The 27,435-nt window shown below is 57.4% G+C and overlaps 1 protein-coding gene across 1 annotated transcript; it reads right to left on the bottom strand.

The window, feature by feature from the left end:
• Positions 1-88: 88 nt before the first annotated feature.
• On the bottom strand, positions 89-27,130 carry SRRM3 (serine/arginine repetitive matrix 3). The gene is made up of 15 exons (XM_005525842.2): positions 27,088-27,130; positions 19,024-19,253; positions 15,949-16,050; positions 12,194-12,328; positions 12,025-12,105; positions 11,612-11,641; positions 11,154-11,222; positions 10,838-10,873; positions 10,153-10,203; positions 9,946-10,050; positions 9,413-9,584; positions 3,411-3,730; positions 2,644-2,871; positions 2,252-2,389; positions 89-450 (listed from the first exon to the last, which is right to left on the bottom strand). The coding sequence occupies exons 2-15, from the start codon at positions 19,245-19,247 to the stop codon at positions 234-236; spliced, it is 1,908 nt and encodes a 635-aa protein (XP_005525899.2). The 5' UTR covers positions 19,248-19,253; positions 27,088-27,130; the 3' UTR covers positions 89-233.
• Between the last annotated feature and the right edge of the window lie 305 nt (positions 27,131-27,435).

Here is a 27,435-nt window from a genome sequence, read left to right as displayed (position 1 = left end):
TTTCCCCATCCCGACCCCAAAACACCCCGGAGCGGGGGGGAACCACCCCCTCCCAGGACGTTGCAAGGACCCATTTGAGTTCCCGTCCGTGCTTTCCCCCGCTGCCAGGTCCATCCTTAGCGTTCCCCGGCTCCTTTCCACCTCCCCGGTGGTCCCGTCCCTTCTGGGGGCGCAGGTGGCATGGAGGGGGCAGAGCTGGGCTGTCGGGGGGCTGCGGCCGGTGCCGGGGGGGCTCAGAAGCCGGCGCTCTCCGAGCTGCTGCGGCTGTTGTAGCTGGGGCTGCGGCTGGGGCTGCGGGAGCGGCTGGGGGGGCTGCGAGTCCGGCTGCGGCTGCGGCTGGAGCTGTAGCTGTCGTAGCTGCGGCTGCGGCTCCGGCTGTACGAGTAGGTGCTCAGCGAGCTGGAGGACGAGGGGCTGGGCCGGTAGTAGGGGATGGGACGCTTGCGGGCGCTGCAAATGGAAAAGGGAAACTGAGTCAGGCCCCCGGCGGCCGCTCGGGGAAGGGGTCCGACGCTGGACCCCCGGCGTGGCCGAGCATCCAGCCAGGGCAGCCGGGCGTCACAGCGGCCGGGCTCAGAGCGGCTGCGGGGTGTCAGGATGCGGCCACCCGGCATCACCTCCCCTTCCATCCATCCCTCTCCTCCTCCCCAGCCCCCTCCCCCGGGGTGTTAGTCCTGGATTAGGCAGCGTCGAGGGTAGAAAGTGAGCAGGTTAATGTGGCTTTTGTGTTTCCCAGACACCAAAGATTGAAAGCTGCTGAAAAAAGAGACGTTTGGGATTAGCGGGAGGCGAGCTGCGGCCTGCCGGCGCCTGAGGATGAGGAGAGACACGGGGAGCACGGGGACAGTGGGGTGGGGGGACACAGGGGGCAGCGACAGCAGGAGTCGGCCCCTTGTCCCTTCTCCCAGCCTGGTGTTAGTGGGACCAGAGAGTGGCTGGGTGCCGAGGGCATCCTAAGGTGTGAGGAGACACAGAGGGGGTCCAGGAGGAGGAGGAAGAGGAGGAGGAGGAAGGGGAAAGGTTACCCTGGGAGCCAGGCTGGCGGCGATGCTCTCCGGGAGGGACCTTGGGATGAAATGGAAAAGGAGAAGTTGGCATCACTGAGGTAGGACCACATGGTGGAGGGGCGTGATGGGAACTGGGGACAGGGCAGGAGGGCAAAGAAAAGCCCTGGGGCTTCTGGCTGGGCTATGGAGCAGGCAAGGGGGGCTGGGGGTGTTTCTCTGGCTGCCCCCTCCCCACAGCATCCTCTATGCCCCACAGAAATGGCTCTGCTCCTCCTGAACCCCGAGCAGAGCGGGGTCTGCCATCCCCATCCACCCCGGGATGGTGATGGGGATGGGATGAACAGTCCTCACAGGGACCATGGACTGTGTTCTCCAGCTGAGCCCTGCCGCCTCCCTGGGGACATCCTGGCAAAACCAGGATGGAGCAGGAGGGATGGAAAACCAGACAGTGGCACCTGGGCTGGGCTGGGAGCAGCTTTCCCAGCCCTTTCTCTTTCCAGGGCATCCACCAGGGAGAACTGTGGGGAGCTCTAACACATGGGCTCTGCAGTGTTCCTCCTGTCCTTTCTCCTGTCCTCCCTCCTGACAACTCCAGTCCTGCCCAGGCAAAACAAAATCCCTCACAGAGAAGGAGTCAGAGCTGATTTCTGAAAATCCAGCCCCCCCGATCTCCCAGCTGATAGCGGGAGAGACAAATAGGTCAGGAAGGAGGTAATCTCGGCTCGGCACGGCCCCGCCACCAGCGCTGCATCTTAACGAGGTGCTACATATGCACACAGTGTTTCGTCTGGCACGAAGTATTGCCTGTCTTACAGCTCAGGATCCTGAGGCAATAGGATCCCAAGGAGTAGAAACCAGCTTTTGGAGGGCAGGAGAGACGTGATTGCGAACGTGCGTATTGCTGGAACATGCACAGGCGGATTAAAATTAATTCCTGTTTTCATGCCTCGAAATAGGAAGAGATCAGAAGGTCACAGTATTGGAGGCAGTCTGGTTACCCATCTGTCTGGGCCAGCTGATTCACCCAGTCATCCTCGGGGTTATCTGTGTATTGTACATCTGTGTATTGTATCTGTATATAGAGCTGCTATTGTCCATCTGTGTGTCCATCCATCCATCATCCATCCATCCATCATCCATCCATCCATCCATCCATCATCCACCCACCCACCCAAGCACCCTTTGGGGCCAGCACATCTCATCCCCGGGTGGTGGCAGAGCCTTTGCCACATGCCAGGACACACCTGGTGATCCTCCTGGGCTCCATGAAGCTGGGGGAGTCACGTCTCCGCTTCCTGATGGGGGAGTAGCTCCTGGAGCGGCGCCGAGGGCGGGCGGGATCGGGATCACCGTGACGTGTTCGGGGCTCGTTGTCCTTCTCTCTACACCCCGGGGAGGAGGAGGAGGGTCAGGGAATGGGCTGGGGTCCCGTCTGGGAATCAGGGCCACCCTGTGGCAGCAGTTCCCTGCACTGATGACACTTCTACCTGGGGCTGGCGTTTCCAATGTCACCAACAATGACTTGCGACCCCTCCCCGAGCCCCAGGGCAGCCGGGACCACCCTGAGCGGCGATGCCCTCTGAGCCCACTGCTGTCACCCGCGGTGTCCCCGTGTGGCTGTCCCCTCGGGCCTGACCTGCTGGCTGGCTTTTTCGGCGAGGGCGAGCGGGAGCGGCTGCGCCCTGCTCTCTTCTCCCGGGAGCGGGAGCGGGACTTGGAGAGGGAGCCGCTGGAGCTCCAGGAGCTGCTGCGCTGGCCCGGGCTGGGGGACGGGCTCTTCCTCCGCTCCGAGGCGTGCCGGGAGTGCTTGGTTGATGACTCCGAGCTGCTGTTGGGCCGGCCCCGGTGGTGCCGCTCCTTCACCCTGTGAAGGCAGAAGATCCCAGCACCGCCTCGCACCTCGTCCTGGCTGGCAGGGCGCTCCCACTGCAGCCAGGGACTCCAGGTTCCCATAAGGAACCCACATGGCACCAGTCTTTGACTGGGTTACATCCCTGCCTGCAAGGCACAGGGTTTTCATTTGCTTGGGATCCTGCATCCTGTGGGATGCTGTAATCCCATGCTGCCCTCCGGGCACTGCCCTTCGCAGCGGGATAATCCTTTGCAGGGATGACCCTTCTCACAGTGTGCTAGCTTTGACTGCGGCTCTTCCCTATCCCCAAGCCCATCCTTTCCTTATCACCATCCCCGGCTCTGTCCCCATCCCCATTCCCATCTCCAACTCGTCATTGCCATCCCCATTCCTATCCCTTTCCCATCCCTTGAGCATCCCAACCCAGCCCCGCTCCCCAGTTCAGCCCCCAGGATTTAAAGGTGCCCGCAGGGAGCCGCACCCCAAACATCCCAGCCCAGCTCCCGTAGCCTGGCAGGGATGACGGGACCCCATCCCGGGGACTCCCTTACTTCTTGCCGTGCGCTCCGTGGTTCCTGTCGGGGCCGGCCGGCGGCTGGGAGCCTGCCGAAGCCTCCGAGTCGCTGCTGTAGCCGGCGGGGCTGAGCGGCGGCGGCGGCGGCTCCCGGGGGCCCGGGGGCCGGCCCTTGCTCTGGCCGCGGTGTCGGGACGGAGGCGAGGCACTGCGGGAGCGATGCCGGTGGCCGTGCTTGGCCCGCTCCGGTGTGGGCGAGCGGGGGCTGCGGGCGCCGTGTCGGCCCCCCCGGGGACGGGGGGACGGAGGCTCCGTCCTGCCGTGAGCCCGCGGAGAGGGGGACGCCGAGGCCGGCCTCTGGCAAGGGGGGAGAGAGAGATAGAGAGAGAAGGAGGGAGAGGAGGAAGAAGACAAGAAAGAAGGAGAAAGGGGATTTTAACGGAGGGCGCCGGGCCGGGGGCGCAGATCACAACGTCAATGCACATCGCATAAGGCAGGCTACACAGACGCTACTCTGCACCTTCCTCTCGCCCTCAACAACGTGGGTCATGCAAACCTCCGCATGCAAAACGCCAAAAAAATATAACTCAACTGAAATCGTTATAAAAACCCAAAGGAAGGGGTGGGATGGGAGGAAAAGAAATAAATCCAACAAAGCCCCAAGTTGTCGGGGAGGGAGAGCTCGAAGGGAAAGAAACAACACCCCTCCCTCCCAAAAATAAAATACTTGGAGAGGGGATAAAGCAAACCCTGGTGCCCGCCCACCCCGACCAAGAAAGGGGAAGGGAAAAGGGGGATAAAACCCAAACGAAGGAAGGAAAATGGGGAAAAAATAAAAAGAAAAAAGAAAAGAAAAGATGAGAGGAGGGAAGGTGGGGCACTGGGAGAGAGTAAATCAGACTGAGCCGAGGGGAAAGGGTCGAACCAAAGAGGGCTGGAGGTGATGGGGTCTGCTCACACAGAGGCATGCACATATATAGAGATATATGTTCCGATACGTGTAGTTTTTATCGATAGTACGGCTTTCGGCTTAAAACAAATCCAGAAACGAGGAAAAAACGGCACAGAGCAACAATGGAGGGCAAGGCAGGGGAGGGGGCCGGGGGGGGCGAGAAGGCATAAAAGAAACCAACAAAAAAGAAAGAAGAAAAACCATCCAAATCAAATCAAATTTAAAAAAAATAATAATAAAAAGAAATAAATAAAAAACAAAGCAAAACTTCACAAATGTCCTCGTTACTGAGATAAACGAATGTCTCTGAGCTCTTCCTGGGACACGCATTGAGCTGTTAGCTGTGACTCTGCAGGGAACTGCTAAGTCCTCATCAGCACTCAACACAGACTTTGCTTTCTGCTTCCTTTTTTTTTATTTTTTTATTTTTTTCCATTATATGCTTTTTTTTTTTATTTTTTTTTTTTAAGTCCCTCTTGGTTAACATCCACTTACCAAAAAAGTGGCATTTCCTCCTTTAGTAGGTAAGGTATGAAGAGAAGGGAAAAGCGGGGCAATATAAGTGCATCATTAGATTCACAAAAATGCAAGAGAGAAAGAAAGAGCGAGAGAAGGAGGAGAGACAGAGACAGAGCCAGAGAGAGGAGAAATAAAACAAACCAACTCACTTCTCCTACAGGGAGGGGAAACCTTGGGCCACCACCGTGGCCAAGCCCTGAGCCAGGCTCTCACTGAGATCTCAAGGGATTTTGCCCAGCCCTGAGGCTCCCAAATATCTGAGCTCCTCTGAGCCACAAACGCTGCCTGGGTGTTCCCCCCATCTGCAAACACCACGAGAGCAAAAAGATGGCTGAAAACGGCTCCTGCAACACCAGTCCTGACCAAGCTGGCAAACCCCAGCTCGGAGGGGGCTTTGGGGTCTCCTTCCCCCCAGCCACAGCCCAGTGCCAGGTCCCTGAGAACCCCTGGGAGGGTGAATCCTGCACAGGGCATCGCTGAGCCCAGCTGAGGGGATCACAGGGGGTTCAGGGATATTGGGGTGCTGCCAGGATTGTGCCACCAAACCCAGCGCTGGTGACCCCAGTTCCTCGCCATCCCCTTGCCCCAAATACACCAGTGAATGGTCAGTGTGAATCCTGGAGGCTGAGGGTCTCTCCACCCATCCAACTGTGTTCTCAATGCCACTTTTCTCCTCCCAAAAAGAAGGGGGCAGGGTGAAGGGCTGGCATTGTGGGGGCCACCACAAAGATGCTGCAAAAGGGACGTGAGGCTTCCATGTCCCTGAGCATCCCAGACTGCTCCACACCCCATCAACTCCTTGTCCCCATGGAAAAGCCAATCCCTCCAGCCACAGAGCAGCCAAAATGGGGGGATTTGGGGTTTTTATTAAAAACCAGTTGCTGTTGCAATGTCTGCAGCGAGGGGGAGGCTGGCAGTGACGATCAGCCCTGCCCAGCTTCCCTGCAAGCGCCGGGGGACACGGATCTGCTCCAGGGGGATGCAGCAGCCTCGAAATGGGGGATCAGGAGAGCCCATGCCCAGCCCTGCATCCCAGGAGAGGAACATTAAAGCAGAGAAGATGATGAAGAAGAAGAGAATGATGAAGAGAGAAAGAGAGGGAGGTCCTCTTTCCCAGGGTGGCATTTTGGCACTGGCTGGCCATGTTGTGGGCTCAGGGTGTGGGATGCAGGGTTCCCACCCAAACCCTGGAGTCTCCTGCCCTGGCGTGCAGGAAGGGAACAAAGATAAAAGCATCCCAAATAAACCCAAATTGCCAAAGACTCAGCCTAAGAGGGAAAAGACACACTGGGCACTGTGGGGATGGGACAGCCAGTACAGGGATGCTGTCCCCTGCCCCTCGCAGACTGGGATGTCCTGGACCTGCCTCTCTCCACGCAGGAAAATTTAAACCTTTCCCTACTGCAGCCTCCCTCAGTATTTTCCCTGAGCTGGGTTTTTTCCCCCCTGAAGAGGGGCTGAACCCACACATCTCCCCAGATTTCTCATTTCTTGCCCCATCCATCCACCCCAAAACCCCCTGTGCCCATCTACCTGTGGTCACTGCCCCTATTTCTCCCTAATTATATCTGCCTTCATTACCCAGCCACTAATGGGGGACTGAAAGGGAACAGCCGTGCTCGGCCCCTGAATGGAAACGAACACAAATTCGGAGGGCTGAAAGACACAGAAATGCATTCTACCGACAGCACGAGGAGACGGGGAAGAGAAAAGGGGGGAAGAAAGAAAAAAATATTACGTGGACAGGGCAAAAAAAATAAATATAAAAATAAAGAACGTAAGAGAAGAGCATGGCTTTGCAGCTAACTGGGGAAAACCATACAAATAAAAAAAAATAATTATATATAGCCACCAAAAAGAGACAAAATGAGAGACAGAGAAGGAGAGTGAGAAAGAAGGAGAAAGAAAGTCAGAAAGAAAGAGAAAATAACATTAAATCAAGCTACGGTGCTTTTCAACAGGCTCATCTGCAGAAGTGAACGTGCAGAGGTGGACAAAATACCTACCTTTGGAATTGGCAGTGACAGGAATGCAATAATAAAAAAAGAAAACAATAATCTCCACATTTGGAGGGCAGAATGGGAAAAAGACAAGGACTCTTTAGTACGGCGATCCAGACCCCTCGGCTAATCCCGTTTGCTTTGCTTAGAATTTTTTTTAATTATTTTTTTTTAATTGGTCTCTTTAGCTTCTAATTTTTAAATATATAGATATATATATTAATTTTTGTTTGTTTTTCAATGGCAAGGCTGCGGCCGGCCCTCGAGCGGTGGGGCCGCGGGGGGGTGGCTGGCTGGTGGCTGTAACCCCATCAAGCTGCGGTTCAGTCTTAAAAAGTCACTCTATAACATGGCAAAGTCCCGGATAACATGCAGGGAAGGCGATGGATGGAGGTGGGACACGGCGAGGGATGTCGGGTTGTGTTGGCCCAAAGAAAACCGGAGAGAGAGAGAGAGAGAGGGGCTGGAGGGTGCGTGTGGGAGAGGAGGAGGAGGAGGAGGAGGAGGAGGAGGAGGAGGAGGAGGAGGAGGAGGAGGAGGCGGAGGAGGAGGAGGAGGAGGAGGAGGAGGAGGAGGAGGAGGAGGAGGAGGAGGAAGGCTGGGAAGGCAGCAGGGATGGATGGACACAGGACTGGGGATTTAAAAGGGAAGGCAACGCCGCGCAGCGCCCCGGGGCACCCCTGGCTCCCGGCGGCTCTGGGGGTGCTGGCGGACGAGCCCGGAGTTTTTGGGGAGTCTGCAGGAGGTGGGAAGGGGGCTGGGTACCGAGGATGCTCAGCACTCATCCTGTCGGGATGCAGGATGCGGGATGACCGCTTGGATAACCCCGCACCCAGCGGCCTCATCCAGCAGCCGGGGAGGAAAACCTCGCCACGGCAGCAGGATCCAGCAGAGGACACCGGGAATTTGCGAATTTGAGGAGGAAAAGGACAATTCGCTCCTTTGCAGTGTAGAGCTGCTGGGTTCTCTTCCCTTTTAAATTCCTTGTTCAAAATATAGAAAATGGAAATACAATGTTCAGCGGTCATAAATATTTAGAAAACACATCAGGTTTTAGTTTTTGTTTCGGTTCTTTTTTTTTTTTTTCTTCTCCACATTAACACACACAAAAGCAAAAAATTCTAGAACAACACAACGACGACGGGGTGGTGGGAAATAAAAATAAGAGAAATATATATCGTTTGCATTTCTGTACATCACAAGGGAAAAGAAAAGAAATCATGAGAAAGGAAACTAAAACAAGGGGGCGGGGAAAAAAGCACGTTTCATTGCCCTTCCCTCCCCCTCGTCCCTGCTTCTGCTGAGCAAGAAATGGAAGTGTATATTACCGTTTGGGTTTTTTTCAAATGGGAGGCTAAAGAAAAACACAGATGGGATTAAAAAGAAAAAAAAATAAAAAATAGAAACCAGAGAGAGAAAGAAAAGAGAGAGAGAAAGAGAGAAAGAGAGAAAGTTGTTGGAGAAAAGTCCCGCTGGTGCCGGGGAGCCAAGGGAGCTCGACGGCCTGGGCGATGCTGGGGTGGGCAGGGGGCGAGCGGGGCGAGCCGGGTGCCTGGGGGGCGGCGCCTCGGCACCCGAACCCCCCCAAGCCCCAGCCAAAACCACAGGAAAGAAGAAAGCAGAGAGGTGCCCCGAGAGGTGGGCAGGGTGCTGGGTGCTGCTGGGGGGTGCTGGGCTGGGGAGGGGATGTGGGTGCGGGGTCGGGGGCTCCTGGCCCCGTTTTCCGGGGTGCCCCTGGCCCTGCAGGTGTTGGGGTGTCAGTGTTGGGTGCTGGCAGCCCAGGAGTGTCCCCGCAGGACATCACCTGTGGGAATAAAGTTCCCTGGGATGAGTGGGGACCTGTGTGGGCCCCATTAGTGGAGTTCTGCAGTGCCTTCACTCAGCCCTGCCTCCAGCCCCCCCTCTCAGCCAAAGCAGGCTCCTCACCATCCCAGCACTGGTTAAACTGGGGCTTTGCCCCATTCAAGGGACCAGTCCCCGAGGTTTCACAAAGACCCTTGGAATGCTGAGGCGGAGCTGGGGATGCTCAGCTGCAATGTCACCTGCCATGGAGACCTCGAGGTCCTAAAATCTGAGCATCCAGCATCAAATCCCCTCCAAACCCTAACTTGGCCAGGCTGGGTGTTGGGGTCCTGAGCACTGGTGCCGGTCCCTTGGCACTAGGGAGAGTTGGGGTAGTGGGCAAACAAGAATTTTCCTGCTTTGCCCATTTCTTGGCTGCCTGGGATCAAACTCAGGGAGGTGCAGAGCCCGGTGGTGACCCTGGCAGGTGATGCTGGCTTGCCAAGCCATCATCCCGGGGGGGTGACATCCGCAGGGCCACGTGTGGCTTTGGGGGAGGGATGAGCTGTTGGCTGCCCTGATCCCTGCCTCAGGGTGACGGGCTGGCTCCCCCAGGGAGATGGCGCAGCCATCGCAACGTGCACCCCACATCTCCCCCGTGTGCTCCGGCTGGGCAGGGCGGGGAGCCGAGCGAGCGGGGAAGGAGGGGAGAGGAGAGCAGGGGGGCAGTCCTGTGGAGGGAGGAGGGGAGGGAAGCGAAGAGTGATCCAAGAAAAGCCTACGTACATCCGAGGGCTCCGGGAGCGGGGCGCCGTGGCTGTGGCGGCCGTTCTGGGCGCTGCCCTTGTGCCCGTTCTGGTGCGGCGAGGCCGAGCGCTGGGGCGAGGGGGAGGACGGGCTGCGGCTGGAGCGGGCGCTGCTGCCCTTGGGACCATCCTGCCGGCGCTTGGGGCTCAGCCTGAAGGAACCGCACCGTCAGCCGCCGGCACTCCGGCCTCGAGCCCGGCCCCGCCTTGGCCCGGCTGCGGCAGAGCCGCCGGCTGCAGCCCAGGCTTTGCCGAAGCCAGAAATGGGATGAGAACATGGTCCCCAGACCTTCCAGAGGTGCTTCAGCACCATCCTACTCCCCTCTATACCTGTCTCAGGGACGCCTCTGCCACCTGCCTCTGCCCTCCATCCCCCAGGGTCCCCATCCCTGGGACACCTCTGCCTCCCACCTCCCTGCCCTCCACCACATCACAATGACATCCACCCCACAGGGTCCCATCGCTGACGCTGTTGGTGTGCTGGTGGGGACGGGGGTCCCGGACTGTCCCTACCTGCCGGGGGATTTAGAGCCGCTGTCGTCGGAGGACAGCGAGGCGCTGTGGGAGCTGCAGGAGCTGCGGCGGTGAGAGCGCCAGGCTGGGGACTCGCTGCGGGACCTGCGGAGAGGGTGGCCGGGGGCCGAGGGACAGGATGAGCCGCCTCGGGGGACACGCAGGGACACAGAGAGCCCCGCTGCCCCCGCCGGCCCGGCCCCTCACCTCTTGCGCTCTTTGTTTTTCTCTTTCCGTTTGTTCTTAGGGCTTCGGGACCTGCGGGAAGAGCCGATAGCTGCAGACGTGGGAGCGGGGACAGCACCTGCGGGGGGCTTTCCCAGTCCCCCAGAGACACCGAGGCTGCTGGAGGAGCGAGGGGAAGGACCTGCCTGGTCTGGAGCTGGGCTCCACTGAGGTTCAAAGCGTGGTGGGGATCCCAGATGGATCTGGGGGGACTGTGGGGTCAGGGGCAGGTTGGAGAGAAAGGGAGACTGGCTCTGCTTAACATCCTCAGGGCTCGTGCCCCTTGTCACCCCCCACACTTGTTCTGTCCTGCACCCTGTCTGGCACCCTTTGTCTGTTTTTTACTCCTTCCACCCTAAAATAGCAGTGTTGGCAGAGGGCATCTGCAGAGCAGAGCAAGAGTCAAGGTCTGCCCTGGCCATGGCTGCTTGGGATCCCCCCTTTTCCCCCGGGGGACATTTGGGGCCATGTGGGACCCCACAGTCCTGTGCCCTGTGTCACATCCCAGGGCAGGGGACATACAGCAGTGTCCAGCTGTGGGGTGAGGGGGTCCATCACAATGGGCAGAGGGGAGGGGACAGCAGAAGGGCAGGACACAGGGGGTCCCTGGCAGAGGAAGCTGGCAGCTGGTGGCAGTGGGGTGGCTCCTGGTAGCCGTCACTCTTACCTGTGTCTTCTCTTTTTTCGTGACCCCGATTCAGACCTAAGAGAAGAAGAGGAGGCAGAGATGAAGGAGATCCACTGATCTGGCCAGCGGAGAGCAAAGGCTGGGCAGTTTCCAGGGATGAGGAGGACAGGGAGATGGGTGGATGGGCAGGTGACAGTGGCTGTGAGGAGGTGATGGCCCCATGAAAAGTCATCAATGTCCATCCCTATCCATGTCTAAATCCCACCCCAGCCCAAGGGCCCCTGAGCAGCCTCAACCAGCCCCACTGTCTCCTGCCAGCCGTGCTGTCTCCAGCCTGCTGTCGTGTCCATCCTACCTGTCACGTCTGTGTTTCTTTCCAGTCTTCTTCTTCTTTTCCTTGCGGATGGGTGAAGAGCTGTCACAGCTAGAGGGGAAGTGGGTGCCCTTGAGCAGGGAGCAAGGGACTCCCCAGCCTCTTCCCCCTGGCCCAGGGGAGTCTGGTCCCACCACCCCCAGTCACATTGCTTACCCTGGACCACCCCATGGGATGCATGAACATCTCATGGCAGTTATTTCCTGGGGGATTTGGGTTGGGGGACAGAAAGGGACTTCTAGCAGAAGGGCTCTGGCTGCCTTCAGTTCTGGAATGCCCAAATCCTGCTGTGTTTCATTGCCACCTCATGGGCTCCACAGCCTCCACCAGGAGAGAAGGTGGCCAATTCCCAGTGGGATTTCAGAGGGGGACAGTGGGTGGTAGAGGCCTTGTAAGCCCAGAGGGGACCCTAGAGCCCACCCAGCCCAGTGGTCACTCACCTACGATCTGAGCCGGGTTTCCTCTTTTTGCTGCCATGGAAAAGGCAGAGAAGAAAGGGACATTAGGGATATGATCCTGCCTGGGCAGCTAGTGCTTAAGTGGTGAGGTTTTGGGTAGATGGACCCTTCACAGAGCCATATCCTGCCTGCTGCTGTGCCCCGTGGCAGTGAGCTCCTTCCCCACATGGACCAGGCAAGGTCCCACCTGTGCATGCAGTGGGTGTGTGCACACATGTGTGTGTTGCAGTATCAGTACTTGCAGATGCATTGCACCTCATAAGGGTGCACATGTAGGGATGTACTTCCCCCCAAAGTGGGGTGACTTGCCCCTCCAGAGCCTGGGAAAAGGCTGAGCTGGGAGGTGAGCTGCCCTCCAGAGAGAGGGGACAGTGCAGGGACAGCCAGGGACTCACCGGCTCCGGCGGTGACCTGATTTCTTCTTCTTTTTCTTCTTGGGTGGAGGAGAGGTGGAGCTGCTCGAGCGTCTTTTCAGCCTGTAGGAGACAGTGGACAAGGTTGGGGAAAGAAGAAGGGACAGGCCTCAGGCCTCTGTGTCCCAGAGTCCCCAAAATCCACTCAAACCTGTACTCGCGGTGGCCGCTGTCCTCGCGGTAGCACTCGGCCGAGCAGTCGCACTGCAGCAGGCAGCCCTCCCCGTAGTCAGGATACTCCACCGCGTACTCCTCCCCATCCGCCCCGTGGTGGTTTTCTATCACACTGCCAAAGGAGGAAGAGCAGGATTAATTTGGGGGTCCCCATTCCCTGTCTCCCACCAGAGCAGCTGGGGCAGCCCCAAGGCAGCTAGAGGGGCTGGGGGCCATTCCCTCTGCATCCCAAGGGGACCTTGGTCGTGTCCCTTGATGTCCACACACAACAAAGTCCCAGGGTGGAGGTCTGCTCAGGGTCTTCCTGTGGCTCCAATCCCTGCAGAGATCCCCTCCAGGCTGGCATAGGGACATTGTGAGACTCAGGCCACCATCTCCCCACAGGGCCCAGACCCAGCCTCATTTGAGCCCCCTTTGGCTTTGCTCAAGTGCTGGAGCTGAGCAGGAGGCTGGGTCAGCCCAGGTGGGTTGCAGAGCTGGATAAGGGTGAGAAGAGCTGGCAGAAGAGCAGGAAATTTTGGTGGGAACTGCCCAGGATGGTCTGGGCTTTGAGGCCAGCACCCCACAGTGCCACCAGCTCAGCACTGGAGCTTCAGGCAGGTAATGGTCAATGTCCCTCCTAGGGCCAGGTGAAGAAGGGGTGGGGGGACATCATGCCTAGAGCCATCAGGGTCTCTCTTTCTCCTGAATGACTTTGTCAGAATTAATTTTCCCCACTGCCATGGAAACCAGCATGAGGTTGCCATTGACTACCAGGGCTGTGGGCAGGGCTTGGCAGAGGCCTGGCAGCTGGACTAGGACAGTCTCAGGAGTCCCTGCCCAACCTCTCCCTGATGCCCCCACCTGCCTGGTCTGGCTCTGCCATCAGCCTCTGGAGCAAACCGCACAGGGAGCCTCTCATTTGCTCTTGGGGGATGTAGGACATCTCACCCATGGAGTGACAAGGACATCCAGGTGCTCTAGAGGGAAACTTAAGAGATGGGGACAGGCTTGGAGGGTGCCCAGCACCACACCAGCCCAGGTGTTTGCTTCCCAAGGGAGATTTGCCCTCAGAAACCTGATGTGGACTCCTGCCCTTCCCAGTCTGGAGGTGAGCAGTCAGCGATGCTGGTGGCAGCATCAGTCCCTTGGCAGCCTGGCCACTGCCTGAGAAAAGGGAAGCTCCCAGTCCCAGACTGCAGATCTGACAGTGGCACGTGTTGGGATCATTGGCCACAGGCAGACCATGGGCTGTTTAACCTAATTAGAAATGTCTTGGACTGAAACTACACAGGAGGCACCCTCCCCCTAACCACGGACGATCGCTCAAGCAGGACTTGGGCTCCCTTCTGCGCCACAGCCATGGATTGCTGGGTCCCCTCCAAGTGACTCCTGCTTTGGCCATGTCCCAAAGGTAGGAACAGCCTTTCAAACACCCACCCAACCGTGGGAAGGGGGAGAAAAGAGGCAAAGAGAGAAAGGGAGCAGGGTTAATTCTCTGTGTGTGTCTCTGCTCCGTGAGCAGGCAGTGCTCCACGCCAGAGCCTGCTGCCAGCATCTCACCCATTAGCTGTGCTCAGCAGCTCAAGACCAGCCTTGTGCTGCTCCAATTATCCCTCCCTGCCCAGCACACACTCGCCTTTGTCTGCAATCCCACCAGTCTGTCCATCAAACCCTTCTCCTTGGGGACCGGGCTGTACCGAGCTGTGCACACGGAGACGGGAGCTGGGAGCGCACAAAGAGCAAAGCCAGGGACTCAGGTGGTCACAGCTCTGCTCGATGCCTCAGTTTTCCCTGGGGAGTTATGCAGATGATGCTGAGCTCTCGCACTGGCTTTGAAACAGGAGCAGCTGGTTCAGACTCACAGTCCTGGCAGCCAAGGACCGAGCGGTAAAAGCCCAGAGCGGTGCTGGAGCAGCACCTGCCCACAAGATGTTCTGCTGAGCACTCTCCCAGCCACCAAAAGGGCTGAGGCTCTTCATTTAAAGCTTATTTAAGCCCCTTGTCCAGCCTCTTCATGCAGCACAGACCTTTGGCGTGCAGGATATCCTCCAGCAGCTCAGATCCTTGCTGCTTGAAGAGCCACCTCCTTCGGGCCCAGCTCCCACCAGCCTCCTCAAGCGCCTCTGGCTTTGCTTTCCTCCGAGCAGTCCTTTGCTCTGAGACTGCTCCTTCCAGCTCAGCACTATTATTTATAGCCCTGGGGCTAATCTTTGATGATTACACTTCATTTTGCAAAACCAAGCCTGTAAAGGTGACTGTCAGGGCTGCCTGGGTAACCTTAAGGCACCTTTGGCTTCCCCATGTACTCATTACAGTGCTGGCCATAACGAGCCTGCCAGGAAGATGCCCTGGAGATGACTCCTGCCCCCACGAGCAAAGGCCACTTAACACCTCAGATGTGATACTCAGTGACCTGGGCAGGTTGTTTTTCCCCATGCCTTGTTTTTTTCCTGCCTAGAGGAGGATCCTGAATGTTTCATGCTGTCCCAAGCCCACGTGCCCCATCCAGGTAGGGCACAGCCATGTCCCTGTGTCCCACCCAGCCTGGCGTGCCAGCAGAGTGGTGGGAGGGAAGCTCTCCCTGCTGCCACGGCTTCCCTGCCTCCCCCCTCGCCCTGATTTCCTGACCCTAATGAAGCATTAATATTCAGTGAACCTGCAGCATCTATTCCTGTCCCAAGTGACCTGGTTTCCAGGCTGATGGATGGTGCATGCCGGGCCAGCCATACTGCCTGGGCCATTAAGCATTGCACTGATAAATCATCATCGAGCTGGGGTGGACCCTGCTGAGGCTGGGGACAGTCCTGTGCAGGGCAGGAGCAGCAACTGGCATGTCCCCAGCAGGAGCTGGACTGCTTTGGACACCAAACCTGAGCCCTAAGCCCCCTTCCAGGGCAGGTGCAGCCCCCCAGGACCAGGCACTGTGAGGAGTGATTAGAAGCAGAGGAACAACCCATCACCAAATTAAACAAACATTGACTCAAAGCCAACATCCATCCATCCATCCATCCATCCATCCATCCATCCATCCATCATCCATCATCCATCCATCCATCCATCATCCATCCATCATCCATCCATCATCCATCCATCATCCATCCATCCATCATCCATCCATCCATCATCCATCCATCCATCCATCCATCCATCCATCCATCCATCCATCCATCATCCATCATCCATCCATCCATCATCCATCCATCCATCCATCATCCATCCATCATCCATCCATCATCCATCCATCATCCATCCATCCATCATCCATCCATCCATCATCCATCCATCCATCCATCCATCCATCCATCCATCCATCCATCATCCATCATCCATCCATCCATCCATCCATCCATCCATCCATCATCCATCCATCCATCCATCCATCCATCCATCATCCATCCATCATCCATCCATCCATCATCCATCCATCATCCATCATCCATCCATCCATCCATCATCCATCCATCCATCCATCCATCATCCATCCATCATCCATCCATCCATCCATCCATCCATCATCCATCCATCCATCCATCATCCATCCATCCATCCATCCATCCATCATCCATCCATCCATCCATCATCCATCATCCATCTCTATATACTCTCTCCTTGTCCATCCATCTATCCAGTCATGCATAGATACACCCTCATCCACCCACCCACCTGCCCACTGATACTCAGAGGCAATCAAGGATGTGCCTCTCTGGGATGAGATGGACAGATGGACCAGCTGGAAGCTGCCTGACTTACATTTGGCGCCCGTGCTGGTCCTCCCTGGTGAGCACACCCTCCTTCTCCATCAGCATTTGCCGAAAGGTCCCCACTTTCTGTCGGATCTCCTCTTCGGAGTACCTGGATGGGCAAAGATGTGGTCAGGGCTGCTGTGGTTGGAGCATGGGCTCTCCATGGACCCGCTGAGGAACTCTATGCCTTTAAGTGACACATGGCCCAAGGGGACAATCAAAAGGGGAGGTGGCATAGTGACAGTCATCAGGGCCTGGAGGACAGCAGGACCTCTGCTCAGTCCCCTGCCACCACTATCCACATCCTCCTCTCCCAGCAGTGCATGGCAGAGGAAGGGACATCAGGAAAGGGGAGAAGAAAAGGATGACCATGAAGTTGCAAGTGCCCACCAAACCCCCTTGACAGTGTCACCACTGCAGCCAGTGATTCTGGGGTTCACCCCCAGCATCTCTGTCCCGTCACGAGCTCCCCCTGTGATGCTCTGGGGCCCTGAAAGCCGTGACAGCTCTGTGTTACCGCTGAGCGCTGACTCAGGCCGCTGCAGGGTTATTAACAAGAGACACTAATCACTGTGTCCTGGCATCTGAGAACAGCCACTGCAAACCAGGGCGCCCCCGCCGTCCCCAAGGTGTCCCTGGGAAGGGGCAGGTGACAGCCCTGGGCAGGTGTTCCTGTGCCACATCTCGTGGCTGCACAAGGCATCCTCCTCTACTAAAAATATCCCAAGGATGTAGTGGAGAGACCCACGATGCTCTTGGCATCATCCCAGGGGAGAAGGTGAAGGGAGAGGGGAACCACCACACTGCCAGCCTGGGAGGGAAGGGGTTGGGCTCTGTGTGTGTCCTTGTCCTCAGGCATGGCCTCTGCAGGGGCTGCTCATGGCCCACCTTTTCTATCACATCCCATCAGCATCACTGCCACCAGCCCAGAAAAATGGATGCCAGAGCCAGGCTTAGCCCTGCAGTCTCCAAAGCTGGCACTTCACACAGCCCGTGCTGGGGACAGTGATGCCCCTCACAGTGCTCTGGGTGCCCCTGGGTGCCCTGGGTGAGGAAGGGCACATGGCATCACCCACCCCTCCTGCAGTGTCCATGAAGGGGAGCACTGAGGAAAAGAGAATTAATATTAATGAACTCATTTGCAATGAAAGACTCTCATTAATTCCCCAGCCAGATTCCACACGGAAGGATGATAACAGGGTATGGAGGCAGCCTGGCTGCTTCCTCTCACCTTACACCTGGGCATGGGGAGCCCCAAAACCAGGGTAGCACCCTCAAATGCTGCTCTCCATTCCCTCGATGGCACTGCACCCGGCTGGGCAGAGTGGCCACCCCGCAAGGACGGAGTTGCCGGTCCTGGCCATCCCATGGACACCAGCCAGCCCACAGCAGCAGGAAGATGTCTGCCCGAGATGAGCATTTGCTGCAGCATGTTAAGAACATGGCCGGTGCTCTTGGAGAGGGGACATGAGGCCAAACAGGAGGTGACAGATGGGCCACTGCGGCTGGGCCATTAGCAAATCTGTGGGGGGAGGCCAAGGGAAGGAACTCCCCACCACCTCCAGAGATGGAGGCAGGAGCACCACCAGCCCTTTCCCTCCTGCATTCCCCTGGTGCTGCTTATTACCCCATTGCAGGGGGTTTGCTTTTGCATTTAACATATAGAATGGATTTGGGAAAGAAAGAAAATTTGCTGACACTTCTTTTCCGGACAAGGAATCCAGTCTGCAGGCAGGGAATAACAGTGCTGGCAGCCTGGAGCGAGCTACAGCACAGGCAGGAGGAGCCATCCGCCTTTAAGGAAACAAGGGAGTGCTTAAATCCCTGCAGAACCCCCACTGCTGACATTCACATCCATCCTGGGGCTCTGCCCTCATTACAACTCCCCCAAGGCCATAGCCAGGAGGCTGTCCCTGGTCCAGGCAGAAATCTCAGGGGTGCAAATCCCTTCACATGGAACCCACCCTGGAAAGCCCCTGTGTGGAGGGGAAGAGCAGGCGGAGGATTAAGCAGGTTGACCAAGATTATTACTGTAATTATATTATCATTTCGGCGTATCGCCATCATCAGTGTTATTAATAGCCTTAATAACAGCAAAGCAATTATAGCAATAACAACAATCCTGGTTGCAGTGTTGCTATTACCCATTGCAGTAATGATACTACCAGTAGTAAGATCCCTACTAGGGCTCAGGAACCCTACAGGAGGCTCTGGGCTCCCCAAAGCGCCAGGTCAGCCTTATTTATTTCCATAATGACAAATTAGGCACAATCATTATTCCAGTCTGTGTGAGACAATTTAATTCTAGGTCACGCTTGCACTCTTAATGAAAGCCTTGGCGAAGCCTTCCCTCAATCCATTTTCCTTCTCCCCAGCTGATACCAGTCCCCGTCTACCCAAGTGTGCCGAAGAATTTGCTCCATCCATCAGGTTTTAGAGAGCTGTCAGAGGGATCAGGATGTTTGGCTGCTGCCAGAGACAGCACAGCCACGCCCAGCAGGGATGGGGGGTCTCCTTTTTCTGGCCCCCCCCAGTCCCTTCTGCCCACCAAGGAAGGGATGTTCCTCAGCCCTTTGGGTTCTTCCCTATCTCTTTGTTTCCCAGGGGGAGAGGAAAGGCTGGGGAGCAGCTTGCAGTGTCTGGCCAGGATGGGGGCAGGATGGGGGCAGGTCCTGTCACCCCAAAACCAGGGAGGAGAAGGAAGACAGGGCAAATGAAAGCCCCAAACCAGCCTCTCCTGTGAGTAAACCCCAGCTTTCCTCTGGGATCCCACATCCCAGGCATGTGGGGCACAGGATAGGTGGCACTCATGACTTGCACAACCGTGAGCAACTTCACTCCTCCTTCCTGCTGCAGCTTTCTCCTCAGGACAAGCTGGGAGCTCAGACTTCCAGGCAGGGAAAGTGGATGAACTCCTGGGCATTTCTCTCCACAGACCAACTCACCAAAGCTGATTGGTTCACCCAAAAGTGGATTTATTTCCAAATGGGAACATTTGCCACATCAAGGTATTTTTTTAAAGGGGGAGAACAAGATGCAAACAGATAAAAAAGATCCCATCCCCAATGTCCCCACCACTCACCCCTGTTCCTCCATCATCTCCTGCAGCTCCATGCACTTCAGCTCCACCCGCCTCTTGCGCTCATGGTCCAGGATTTCCCGGTGAGCCTTCTTCACCATGCTGGGCTCCACCAGCCGCACCTCCTCCTCACCCTTGTGCCACGTTCCTGAGGCACCGGGCTGGGGGAAGCCGTTTGAGGCTTCCTGGGGCGAAGGCACGTCGGCCCCATTGTTGTAGAGAGCCATGATTGCCTGGGAAGGAGAGAAAGAATCAGGGTCAGTCCCTGCCCTGCTTCCCCTCTCACCCCATGACAGTGAGGGGACCCTGCTAGGACCTGAGGGCAAAATCAATCTTGAAAGCAGGTTGATGGGGACAGTGGCTAGATCTCCCTGCACCTTGCTTCAGCTTCCTCATCCTAAAAGCAAGGCTGGGGGCTACTCCCATCACCATGACAAGAAGGCTGGCTCCTGGGAAAGAGAGGAAGATGCTCTGCTCCAGCCTTGTACTGGAAAAACGTAGCCAAGGGTGGGTCTCTGTGGGGTTCAAGATGATACAGCAGCAGCAGGACAGGTGGGCAGGGGTCCGTCCCAGCCTCATGGACCCCACTGTCAACCAGTGTGGGTTTGGAGCAGGGACAGGCATCCATCCTCACAGTTCTCTAGGGACCCAAAGACCTCAGATATCCCCTTGCTGCACTGGCTGGTTTGGTTGCAGTAGTGGGACATCCCGATGTCTGGCTCAGACAGCAAACACTTGCTGATGCTCTTTGGCTATGGCCTGGCACTCTCTGCCATGGCCCAGGGTGGGCTACAAGGGGAGATGAGGATCCCCACCAGCTTCTGCCCCCCTGCCTTTTCCCTGCTCCTTCACCTTCACCTGTGTCTGCCTCCTCTTTGCACCACACAGTCAATGTGTCCTCACTTGGCTCCAAAAATAACCCCTGGAAAAGGACAACTGTTCCCAAGCAGCACTGCTGTGCTGAGGCTCCGGCTGATGCTCCCCGAGCCTGAGGGTGGAGATGCTCCCAAATCTCCTGGATCATCCAGACAGACACAGCCCTGTCTCAGCGAGCTCAGGCCATCAGTGCATGGCTGAGCACCCATTTCTCACTGTCCCTGTTGTCCCACCATGCCCCAGCTCCCCTGCTCAGCTCCCCAGCATTCCAGCCCTCTCCTGAGCATGGGATGCTCCCACTGGAGATCTGCTGCCTGAACCACCAGCTCCACCAGGCTGCAGAGGCACCACCTGGGCTTTACTGGAGCCCTGCACAAAGAGAAACGATCAGTAGCAAAGGCAGAGCATCCTGCCTCACTCTTCAAGCTGGATTTGGGCGCGGAGAAGCAGCTTTTGACAGAAAGCCACTTCTCTGAGGTGTTTCTAGCCCAGGGATCCTGCTGGAGAGGCTTTTCCAAGGATGGGTGTTGCCTGCACATCATCTCCTATGCAGGAAGCAGCCAAACCCTGGGTGGCTGACACACGCTGCCCATGGAGGATGGGGCAAACGCTGGCCCAGGCAAGGAGCCATCCCTAAGCCCAGTAGAAGTAGGAAGGGCAGATGGACCATGGGCTGATCCACACTGTTTCAAGCCCAGGAAAGAAAGGCTTGCCATTCCCAGTGTGCCATTCCACCAGGATTCCAGGCAGCTCAGAGCTTTCCATGGCCATGCCAGTTGGGACAGAGCCAGGGTGGGAATGCAGATCACCCACGAGGGGCTTTGACAAGGTTTCTTTGCTGTTTGAGGAGAGAAAATACCTCAGAGCCCTCCCCTGGAGAACCTGCCCAGAAGGCGTCTCCCACCCCATAGCATCCCCACAGGACATCCCTGACTTTCCTGCTGCCACTGGCTGCCCCTCACAGTCATTTATCTCCTGACGAGCCTGCCCAGGGAGAACAGCAGCTGAGTGCTTAATTACAAGGCTTTTTTTTTTTTTCTTTATTTTCCTTTATTTTCTTTTTTTTTCTTTCCCCCATTACTACCATGCAGAGAGGAGCCAGCAGCCTTTAATTTCACAGAGACACAGGGGAGATCCTGCTGGTGCAGCAGGTCTCTGCACTCCTGGATGCTCACCCCTCCACCTGGAGGGTCTCCTGGTCCTGCCTTGCCTGCAGCACCCACATTTCAAACCCCATGACACCCACAGCCCTCCCTGCCCACCCTGAACCCAGCCCCCTTCATATCCCAGTGTGGCTCAAGGCTGGAGAGCAGAGAGATGCTGCAGGAAAACCTGTCTTGGGGGCTCCTCTCCCTCTTTCTCCCGTCAGGACATGAAGCCAAAAACTTGGAAGGAGGTTAGGGAAAGGGGGATGCTTCCCACTTAAAAAGCTTCCCCCACAGAGGGGCTCAGGGAAGCAGAGGGGAAAGGAGAGGATGCTTTCTGCAGCAGCCTCTGCTTGCTTGTTCCCAGTGGGAATTTATTTTATCCTGAGCCCAACAGTGGATAAATTCATTGCTGAGAAACCTTGAGAGTGTGTGAGATACAGAGCTGGGCAGGTGGATGGAAACAAACTGGCAGCTGGATGGGTACCTGTGGGAGAAGGCTGCATGGTGGGGGAAGCATGCAGATCCACCAGAAAATGCTCCCTGTTTCCATGAAAAGGATGCAGCTGGAGAAATCCCTTTGCACCTGGGGCCAGGAAGGTGGAGCTGGACTGGGGATGGACACAGAACTGCATCCCAGTGTCCCCTCAGCCTGGAGCAATACCCACCATGGGAGCTGCCACCAGCCCCTGTGCCTCAGCCACAGCATGGGCAGGGAAACAAAGGAATGGGAAAAACCCACCCACAACCCTCCCCCCAGCTCTCCAAAGGGCCCCCAGGCAAATCCCTGGGTGTCAAACAGAGCCAGCCCTACACTGCTGGGGACAATGGGGACAAGGCATGATGGCAGAGGGAGACCACATCCCCCAGCTGGGTCTGAGCTCTCCCTGTCCCATGAGGAGAACCCCAGTGATGCCCTGCACTCGCAAGGGACAGCTCAGGGACACAGAGTGGCTGTCACCACCACAACCTCAATCCATTGGCCACCACACAGGGACCACCTGGCTCTGCCAGCACCAAAATCGGCACCAAACCCATCAGCACAGCCCTGTCCAAACAGCAGTGGTTTCCTGCCGGGCTCGGAGCTACCCCGATAATAAAGATGATGGTTAAATATTTCATTATCTGCAGTAATTACCCACAAAACATCAATCACTGGCTGCTGCTGCCCGGCTGCCTCACCCAGAGGGAGAGGAGGCATCCTGGGGGGAGCTCTGTGTCTCCACACACTCCCAAAGGCTGCAGGATGTGGCTGGGGACAGCTGCTGGCATCCATTCCCACCTCCCAAATTCCCTTACTGCCACTCAGGAGGGCCCAAACCCCTTGGCACCTTGGGCTGGGGCTGCTGGGGAGACTCCTGAGCAAATCCCTCTTTTCCCATATTAACCAGGCACTTGCCCACGTATTTTGGGATCCTGATCCTGATCCTCCTCCTACGTGCCACCTTGGGCCTTGGGGAGGTCAATCCAGCTTTTCAGCTTGCAGGTGCTTTCTGATACCTGGATTAAAGCTTTTGGAAGTGTTCAGAGATGCCCCATCCTCCATCCTCATCCTCCATCCTCATCCTCCATCCCCATCTTCACTCTCATCCACAAATTCCATCCTCTTCCTCATCCCCCATCCTCATCATCATCCCCATCCACCATCCTCATCCCCATTCTCCATCCCCATCCCTATTCTCAATTCTCCTCCTCATCCCCATCTTCCATTTTTATCCTTCTTTTCCATCCTCCTCCTCCTCACTCTCCACTACCATCCTCCATCCCATGCCCAGGTCTCTCCCTCCCTCCCCAGCCATGCTTAAATCCCGCATGTACCAGCTCAGTGACTGCCAGGACAGACAGAAGGATGGACACACTGCACTATGTCCCCGTCACACAGCCAGGACAGGCCCTGCCAGCTTGGGGTGCAAGGCCCAGCCTCGCCATCCTGCCAGGGTTTGGGGCTGCTGCTTTCCAGCCAAGCTGTGAACAGAGCTCACTCCCTGTGGGGTGGGGTGAGGTGGCCCAGGACGTGGCTGTCCCCATGTCCCAGCCCTGAAGCTGTCCCACCTGGGCTTTGTCCAGCCCACAGGTTCAGAATTCCAGATCAAAAGTAAAGAATCAAAACGATGGGGAAAACAATGTTATTGCACCAAACCACTTTGGCCTTTTTATTTCCCAGCCCAGAACAAGCCCCATCCCTGTGAAATCCCCCTTGGGCCCCGCTCAGCCCCCGGGCCATGCCCGCAGCCCCCGGTGCTGAGCAGCCGCGCCGCAGGGCCCCACCGCCGTACTGCGGATGGAGCCGCTTCCCGGGGACAGCGGGGATGGCAGCGGCGGGGCGGCCGTGCCTGGATGCTCTCCCGAGTGCCTGGATGCTCTCCCGAATGCCTGGATGCTCTCCCGGTATCTCTCCCTCGCTGGGGAAAGGCAGCAGCGGTCCCCGGGCATCCTGCTCCCTTCCCCGTGCCTCGGTGCTAATTAAAGCCGCCTCCGGCCGGTGCTCCATTAATTCTCGCCACATCCAGCTGCACCAGCGAGCACCCGCGTGCCGGGATGCGGGCACGGGATGTGGGCAGCGAGCCCAGGACGGCGGCTGCCCGGGCCACTCGTGCACTGAGCGTGCCAGAGCTCGGCCCCGACACGCCAGGGACAGCCCAGTGAGGTGAGGATGCTCCAGTCACTCCAGAGAGGCTGAGAGGGGTGGTCCCCACGGTTCTCCTGCCTGTTGGGATCTCATCAGGACACGCCACCACTGACTGAAACTATAACCCTGTCCCCAGTCATGCACAGCCCCATCTCAGGCTGCTCCCTGTCTGTGCTGTGGCGACAGCTGGGAGAAGATATTTTTTTTCAGGATACAAAATATGCCAGAACACCATGGCCAGGCAGTCGGCCTCCTCTGAACACACAGCTGGAGTTACAAGGAGGAAAAGTCCGGGGTTTCTGCCATTAATTGGGCTGACCTTCTCCGGAGCTGCCTTCCAGTGCCAAAAACCATGAGTCAGACCTTCAAGAACGAGGAAAAAGGCAAATCTAGCTTTAAAAGTGCAGCCATTCTGGGGCTCGTTAGTGCTGCCCTTCAGCCCCAAGCCACAGGGATGATGCCCATGGGAAGGGGCAGTGGGAATGGATTGGTGACAGCTGTCCCAGTGCTTCCATTCCTATTTCCCCAAGCCCAGGGTATCCTTTCCTATAGCTGCCCAAACAAAATTTGACACCTCATAGACTTTAAAGCAATTAGTAAAGAATATATGGATGCTGGCAGAGTGGTCAGGAGCTGCAGCTGCATGTGCATACCTACGTCTGTGCAGATATATATATACATATATATATATATAAAATATATATATATCTATATTTTAAAATAGATGAGGAGGCTGGTGGAGAAGCTAAACAGTTGCTAAGCAACTGGGTTCCTTCCTGGCTTGGGGATGTAGGGATGGGGGAACCAGGATTAGGGACTGGTCCCTCACCGGACAAGCATCACACAGGGGTGTGGGCACAGAGATCCCCTGGAGATGATCCAGGGAAAAGGGAACAATGGAGGGTGAGGAGCCAGGATTTACTCCTGTCCCCAAAATGCCGTAGCTGAAGCCCCCCCCAGCCTGAACCCTTTGGGCTCTTGGCTATTGAGAAGCTCCATTCTCAGCTCTGGCTGGAGAAGAGCTGGTGGGAAAGGGGTCACACCACGACAGGGAGCAACCCCAGGACCCAGGCAGCAACCCCATTCCTGAATCAGGGATGAGGGAAAGGAGCAGCACATCCACGTGGCAACAGCAATTCCCCCTTGCTGAGTGGAGAGGCAGCACATCCAGGTGATGGGTTTTCCTATGGGATTCCCAGCCCCATACCCCTTTGGCCACACCTTCCTCATCCCCTTGGGAATGCCCTGCCAGACCTTCCCCAAACAGGAGGCGCTTAAATAAGGAATGGGGACTGAAAGGGGGAACAGTCACCCCAGGTTTTGCACCTTTGGGGCCATTTGCTTTGCTGGGCAAGGAGTCAGGAGGAGGCACAGTCAGCCTGAGGCCCATCACCCCTCTGAGGAAGGGGAGTAATAACACTACTACAAATAAAAGCAATTATTGAGCACATGGAGGAGCAGGGGATGACTGTCACAATGAGGTCACCTTCCCTGGTGGGGACACAATCCCGGCGAACAACCCCTGGTGCTGAGCACTGCAGGTAGAGGGGGGGTCACAGCCAGTGCAGGGGGAGCATCCAGCTGGGAATCCCCCCCCAAACCCCCCCTCCCGTGGCTGGCTGGGTGGTTGTGTAACGGGAGGAGCTATTCCGGGGTTTGAGCACATTATATAAGCCACGGGCCACCTGGCCGGGGAAAACGGGAGCTGGGAGACAGGAAGGAGGAGGAGGAGAAAGGGCTCTGGGGATTGGGGACCCCCACATTCTGCAGACCCTCAGCATAAGCACTAACCCCACAAAGTGACCTGCATCCCCTGCCCAAAGATATGGGGTGAACACCCTCTGCTCCCTCTTCCAGCAGCCTCCAGGACCTGCTGCCACACATCCATCCACAGCTGGATCTGGCCCCTGGGGCACGAGACCCTTTGTCCAGGGGAAAAACATTGTTTTCTTGGCACCAGGGACAAAGCCAAGCAAGACCCCTGCACCCCTCTGCCTGGAAAAAGCTTTGCTTTCCATTCCAACAGTCACCAAGGAGCAAAGGTTCCCTTAAAATCTGCCCAATTTCTGGCTCTGAAAGCCCCTGACATTCCCTGCATGTGCTGTCAGGATGAGTTCTGGGGCAGGGGGAGGCAGATGGGATGACAGGGGGATTTTAGGGGAAGGCAGGTGAGACACAGAGGGTGGCACTGTGTGAGGCCACACTGGCAGAGTGGGACAGAACAATGATGATGATTTGTGTTTGGACACAAATGCTGTCCCCAAAATCCCCCCCAGTGGGGATGTCCCTGTGCTCCTGCCAGAGAAGAATCCACATGCCAGGGCAAAGAGACCAGATCTGCACCCTTGGAGAAGGTCCTTGACATTTGTCATCAAGCTGAGAGACACCCCCCAAATGCTGCCATACCCCTGGTGACCCCCCTACAGCAGCGGGAGCACAGGCAAACCAAGACACATCCAGTCTGAAATCTTGCTCTGGAGGGAATGAATGAACCTGTGTCCTCTGAAAGCCACCTGCTCCCCCTGAGCCACAGCCCGACCCCCCTGCATAGCACAGCCCGGACATCCCTGGGGACAAACCTCCTGATCTGGGAAGGAGAAGCACAAAACACTGGCAAAAGACAAGCGGTTGAGTTGCTGCTGTGGCTCCCCGCTGCCAAGCCTTGCCCCCTCTCCTTCCCTCGTGCAACACCCGCAGGGTTTGAAATCTCATCAGCCAAACCCTCCCCAGCACAGCCTGGGGGTCCACCCAGAAGAAAGAGGGGCTTTGGGGACCTGGTCTCATCCTCGTCTCCCACCTGCACCACACAAGGCACCAGCATCTGCTGAGGGATCATCACTGTCCCGTCCTTCCCAGCCAAAAACCCACTGGGAGTCACCCACTGTCCCAGTCCCAGCCTGTCTCTCCCCAGCATGGAAAAGAGGGATGGGGGTGCTCCCCCCCAGCCACTCCCCCAGCACCAGGGAGCCCCCGGCACATCCGCGTCCCTGCAGGGACCCCCTGTGCCCCAAAAATCTCCTCACCTCCAGACTCCTCACCCCATCCCACATCCCCAGGAGCATCAAACCTCACGGGGGGACACCCCTGGCACACACCTCCCGGTGGGGTCCCCAGCTGTCTCAGCACCCACAATACGACGCACTCCTTGCCGATCCCTTCCATCCGTGTCCCTCTGGAGACCCCAATTCCCAGCCCCCTGAGGAACACCGCACCCCCAAATCCCCATCACCGGGGGTCGTCACCCCCCTGCCCCCAGCATCACCGGATGGGTGGGGGGGGACCCGTCCTCTCCCACCTCTCCCACCCCCAGCGTCCCCCCCAGGGCCCAGTGCGGTCCCACCGCACCCCCTCCCCTCCCTTCCCGGCCCCCCCTCCCCCGGCGCCGGCCCGACAGCCCCGGGCCCGGCCGCGCCTCACCTCGCCCCGCCGTCCCGCTGGGCCCGGCCCCGCTGGGTCTCTGTCGGCCGCGGGGGGTGCCGGGGGTGCCGGGGGTGCCGGTGGGTGCCGGTGAGGGCCGGGGGTCCCGCCGGCCGCGGCCCCTCCCGCGCGGCCCCGGCGCGGCCCCTGCTGAAGTGCTGGACAGCTCCGGCCCACGGAGCCGCCCGCCACAGAGCGCCGCCGCCGCGGGGGGGCGCGGCCGCACCGCCGCCCGCAGCGCCGCCTGCCGGCCGGAGGGTGCAACTGCACCGCGCTGTGCCGAGCATCCCTCCTTACTGAGAGCCCGTTCTTATAGAGATCCCTGTTCATACAGAGATCCCAGTTCTT

Source organism: Pseudopodoces humilis, chromosome 23 (assembly GCF_049639895.1).
Source record: "Pseudopodoces humilis isolate 2021_Gansu_Grassland_sample_001 chromosome 23, ASM4963989v1, whole genome shotgun sequence".
Lineage (NCBI taxonomy): Eukaryota > Metazoa > Chordata > Aves > Passeriformes > Paridae > Pseudopodoces > Pseudopodoces humilis.
The sequence above is the reverse complement of the archived record's forward strand: the minus strand, read 5'-3'. Positions and strand labels throughout refer to the sequence as shown.

Excerpts from the sequence above, each read along its gene's own strand:
- SRRM3 (XM_005525842.2), bottom strand. The coding sequence starts at position 19,247 with ATGGCTCTCTACAACAATGGGGCCGACGTGCCTTCGCCCCAGGAAGCC. Across the intron at positions 16,051-19,023 it reads GAGATGATGGAGGAACAGGG|GTACTCCGAAGAGGAGATCC; the intron begins GTGAGTGGTGGG and ends TTGCCCATCCAG. Across the intron at positions 9,585-9,945 it reads GGCTCTAAATCCCCCGGCAG|GCTGAGCCCCAAGCGCCGGC; the intron begins GTAGGGACAGTC and ends CGGTTCCTTCAG.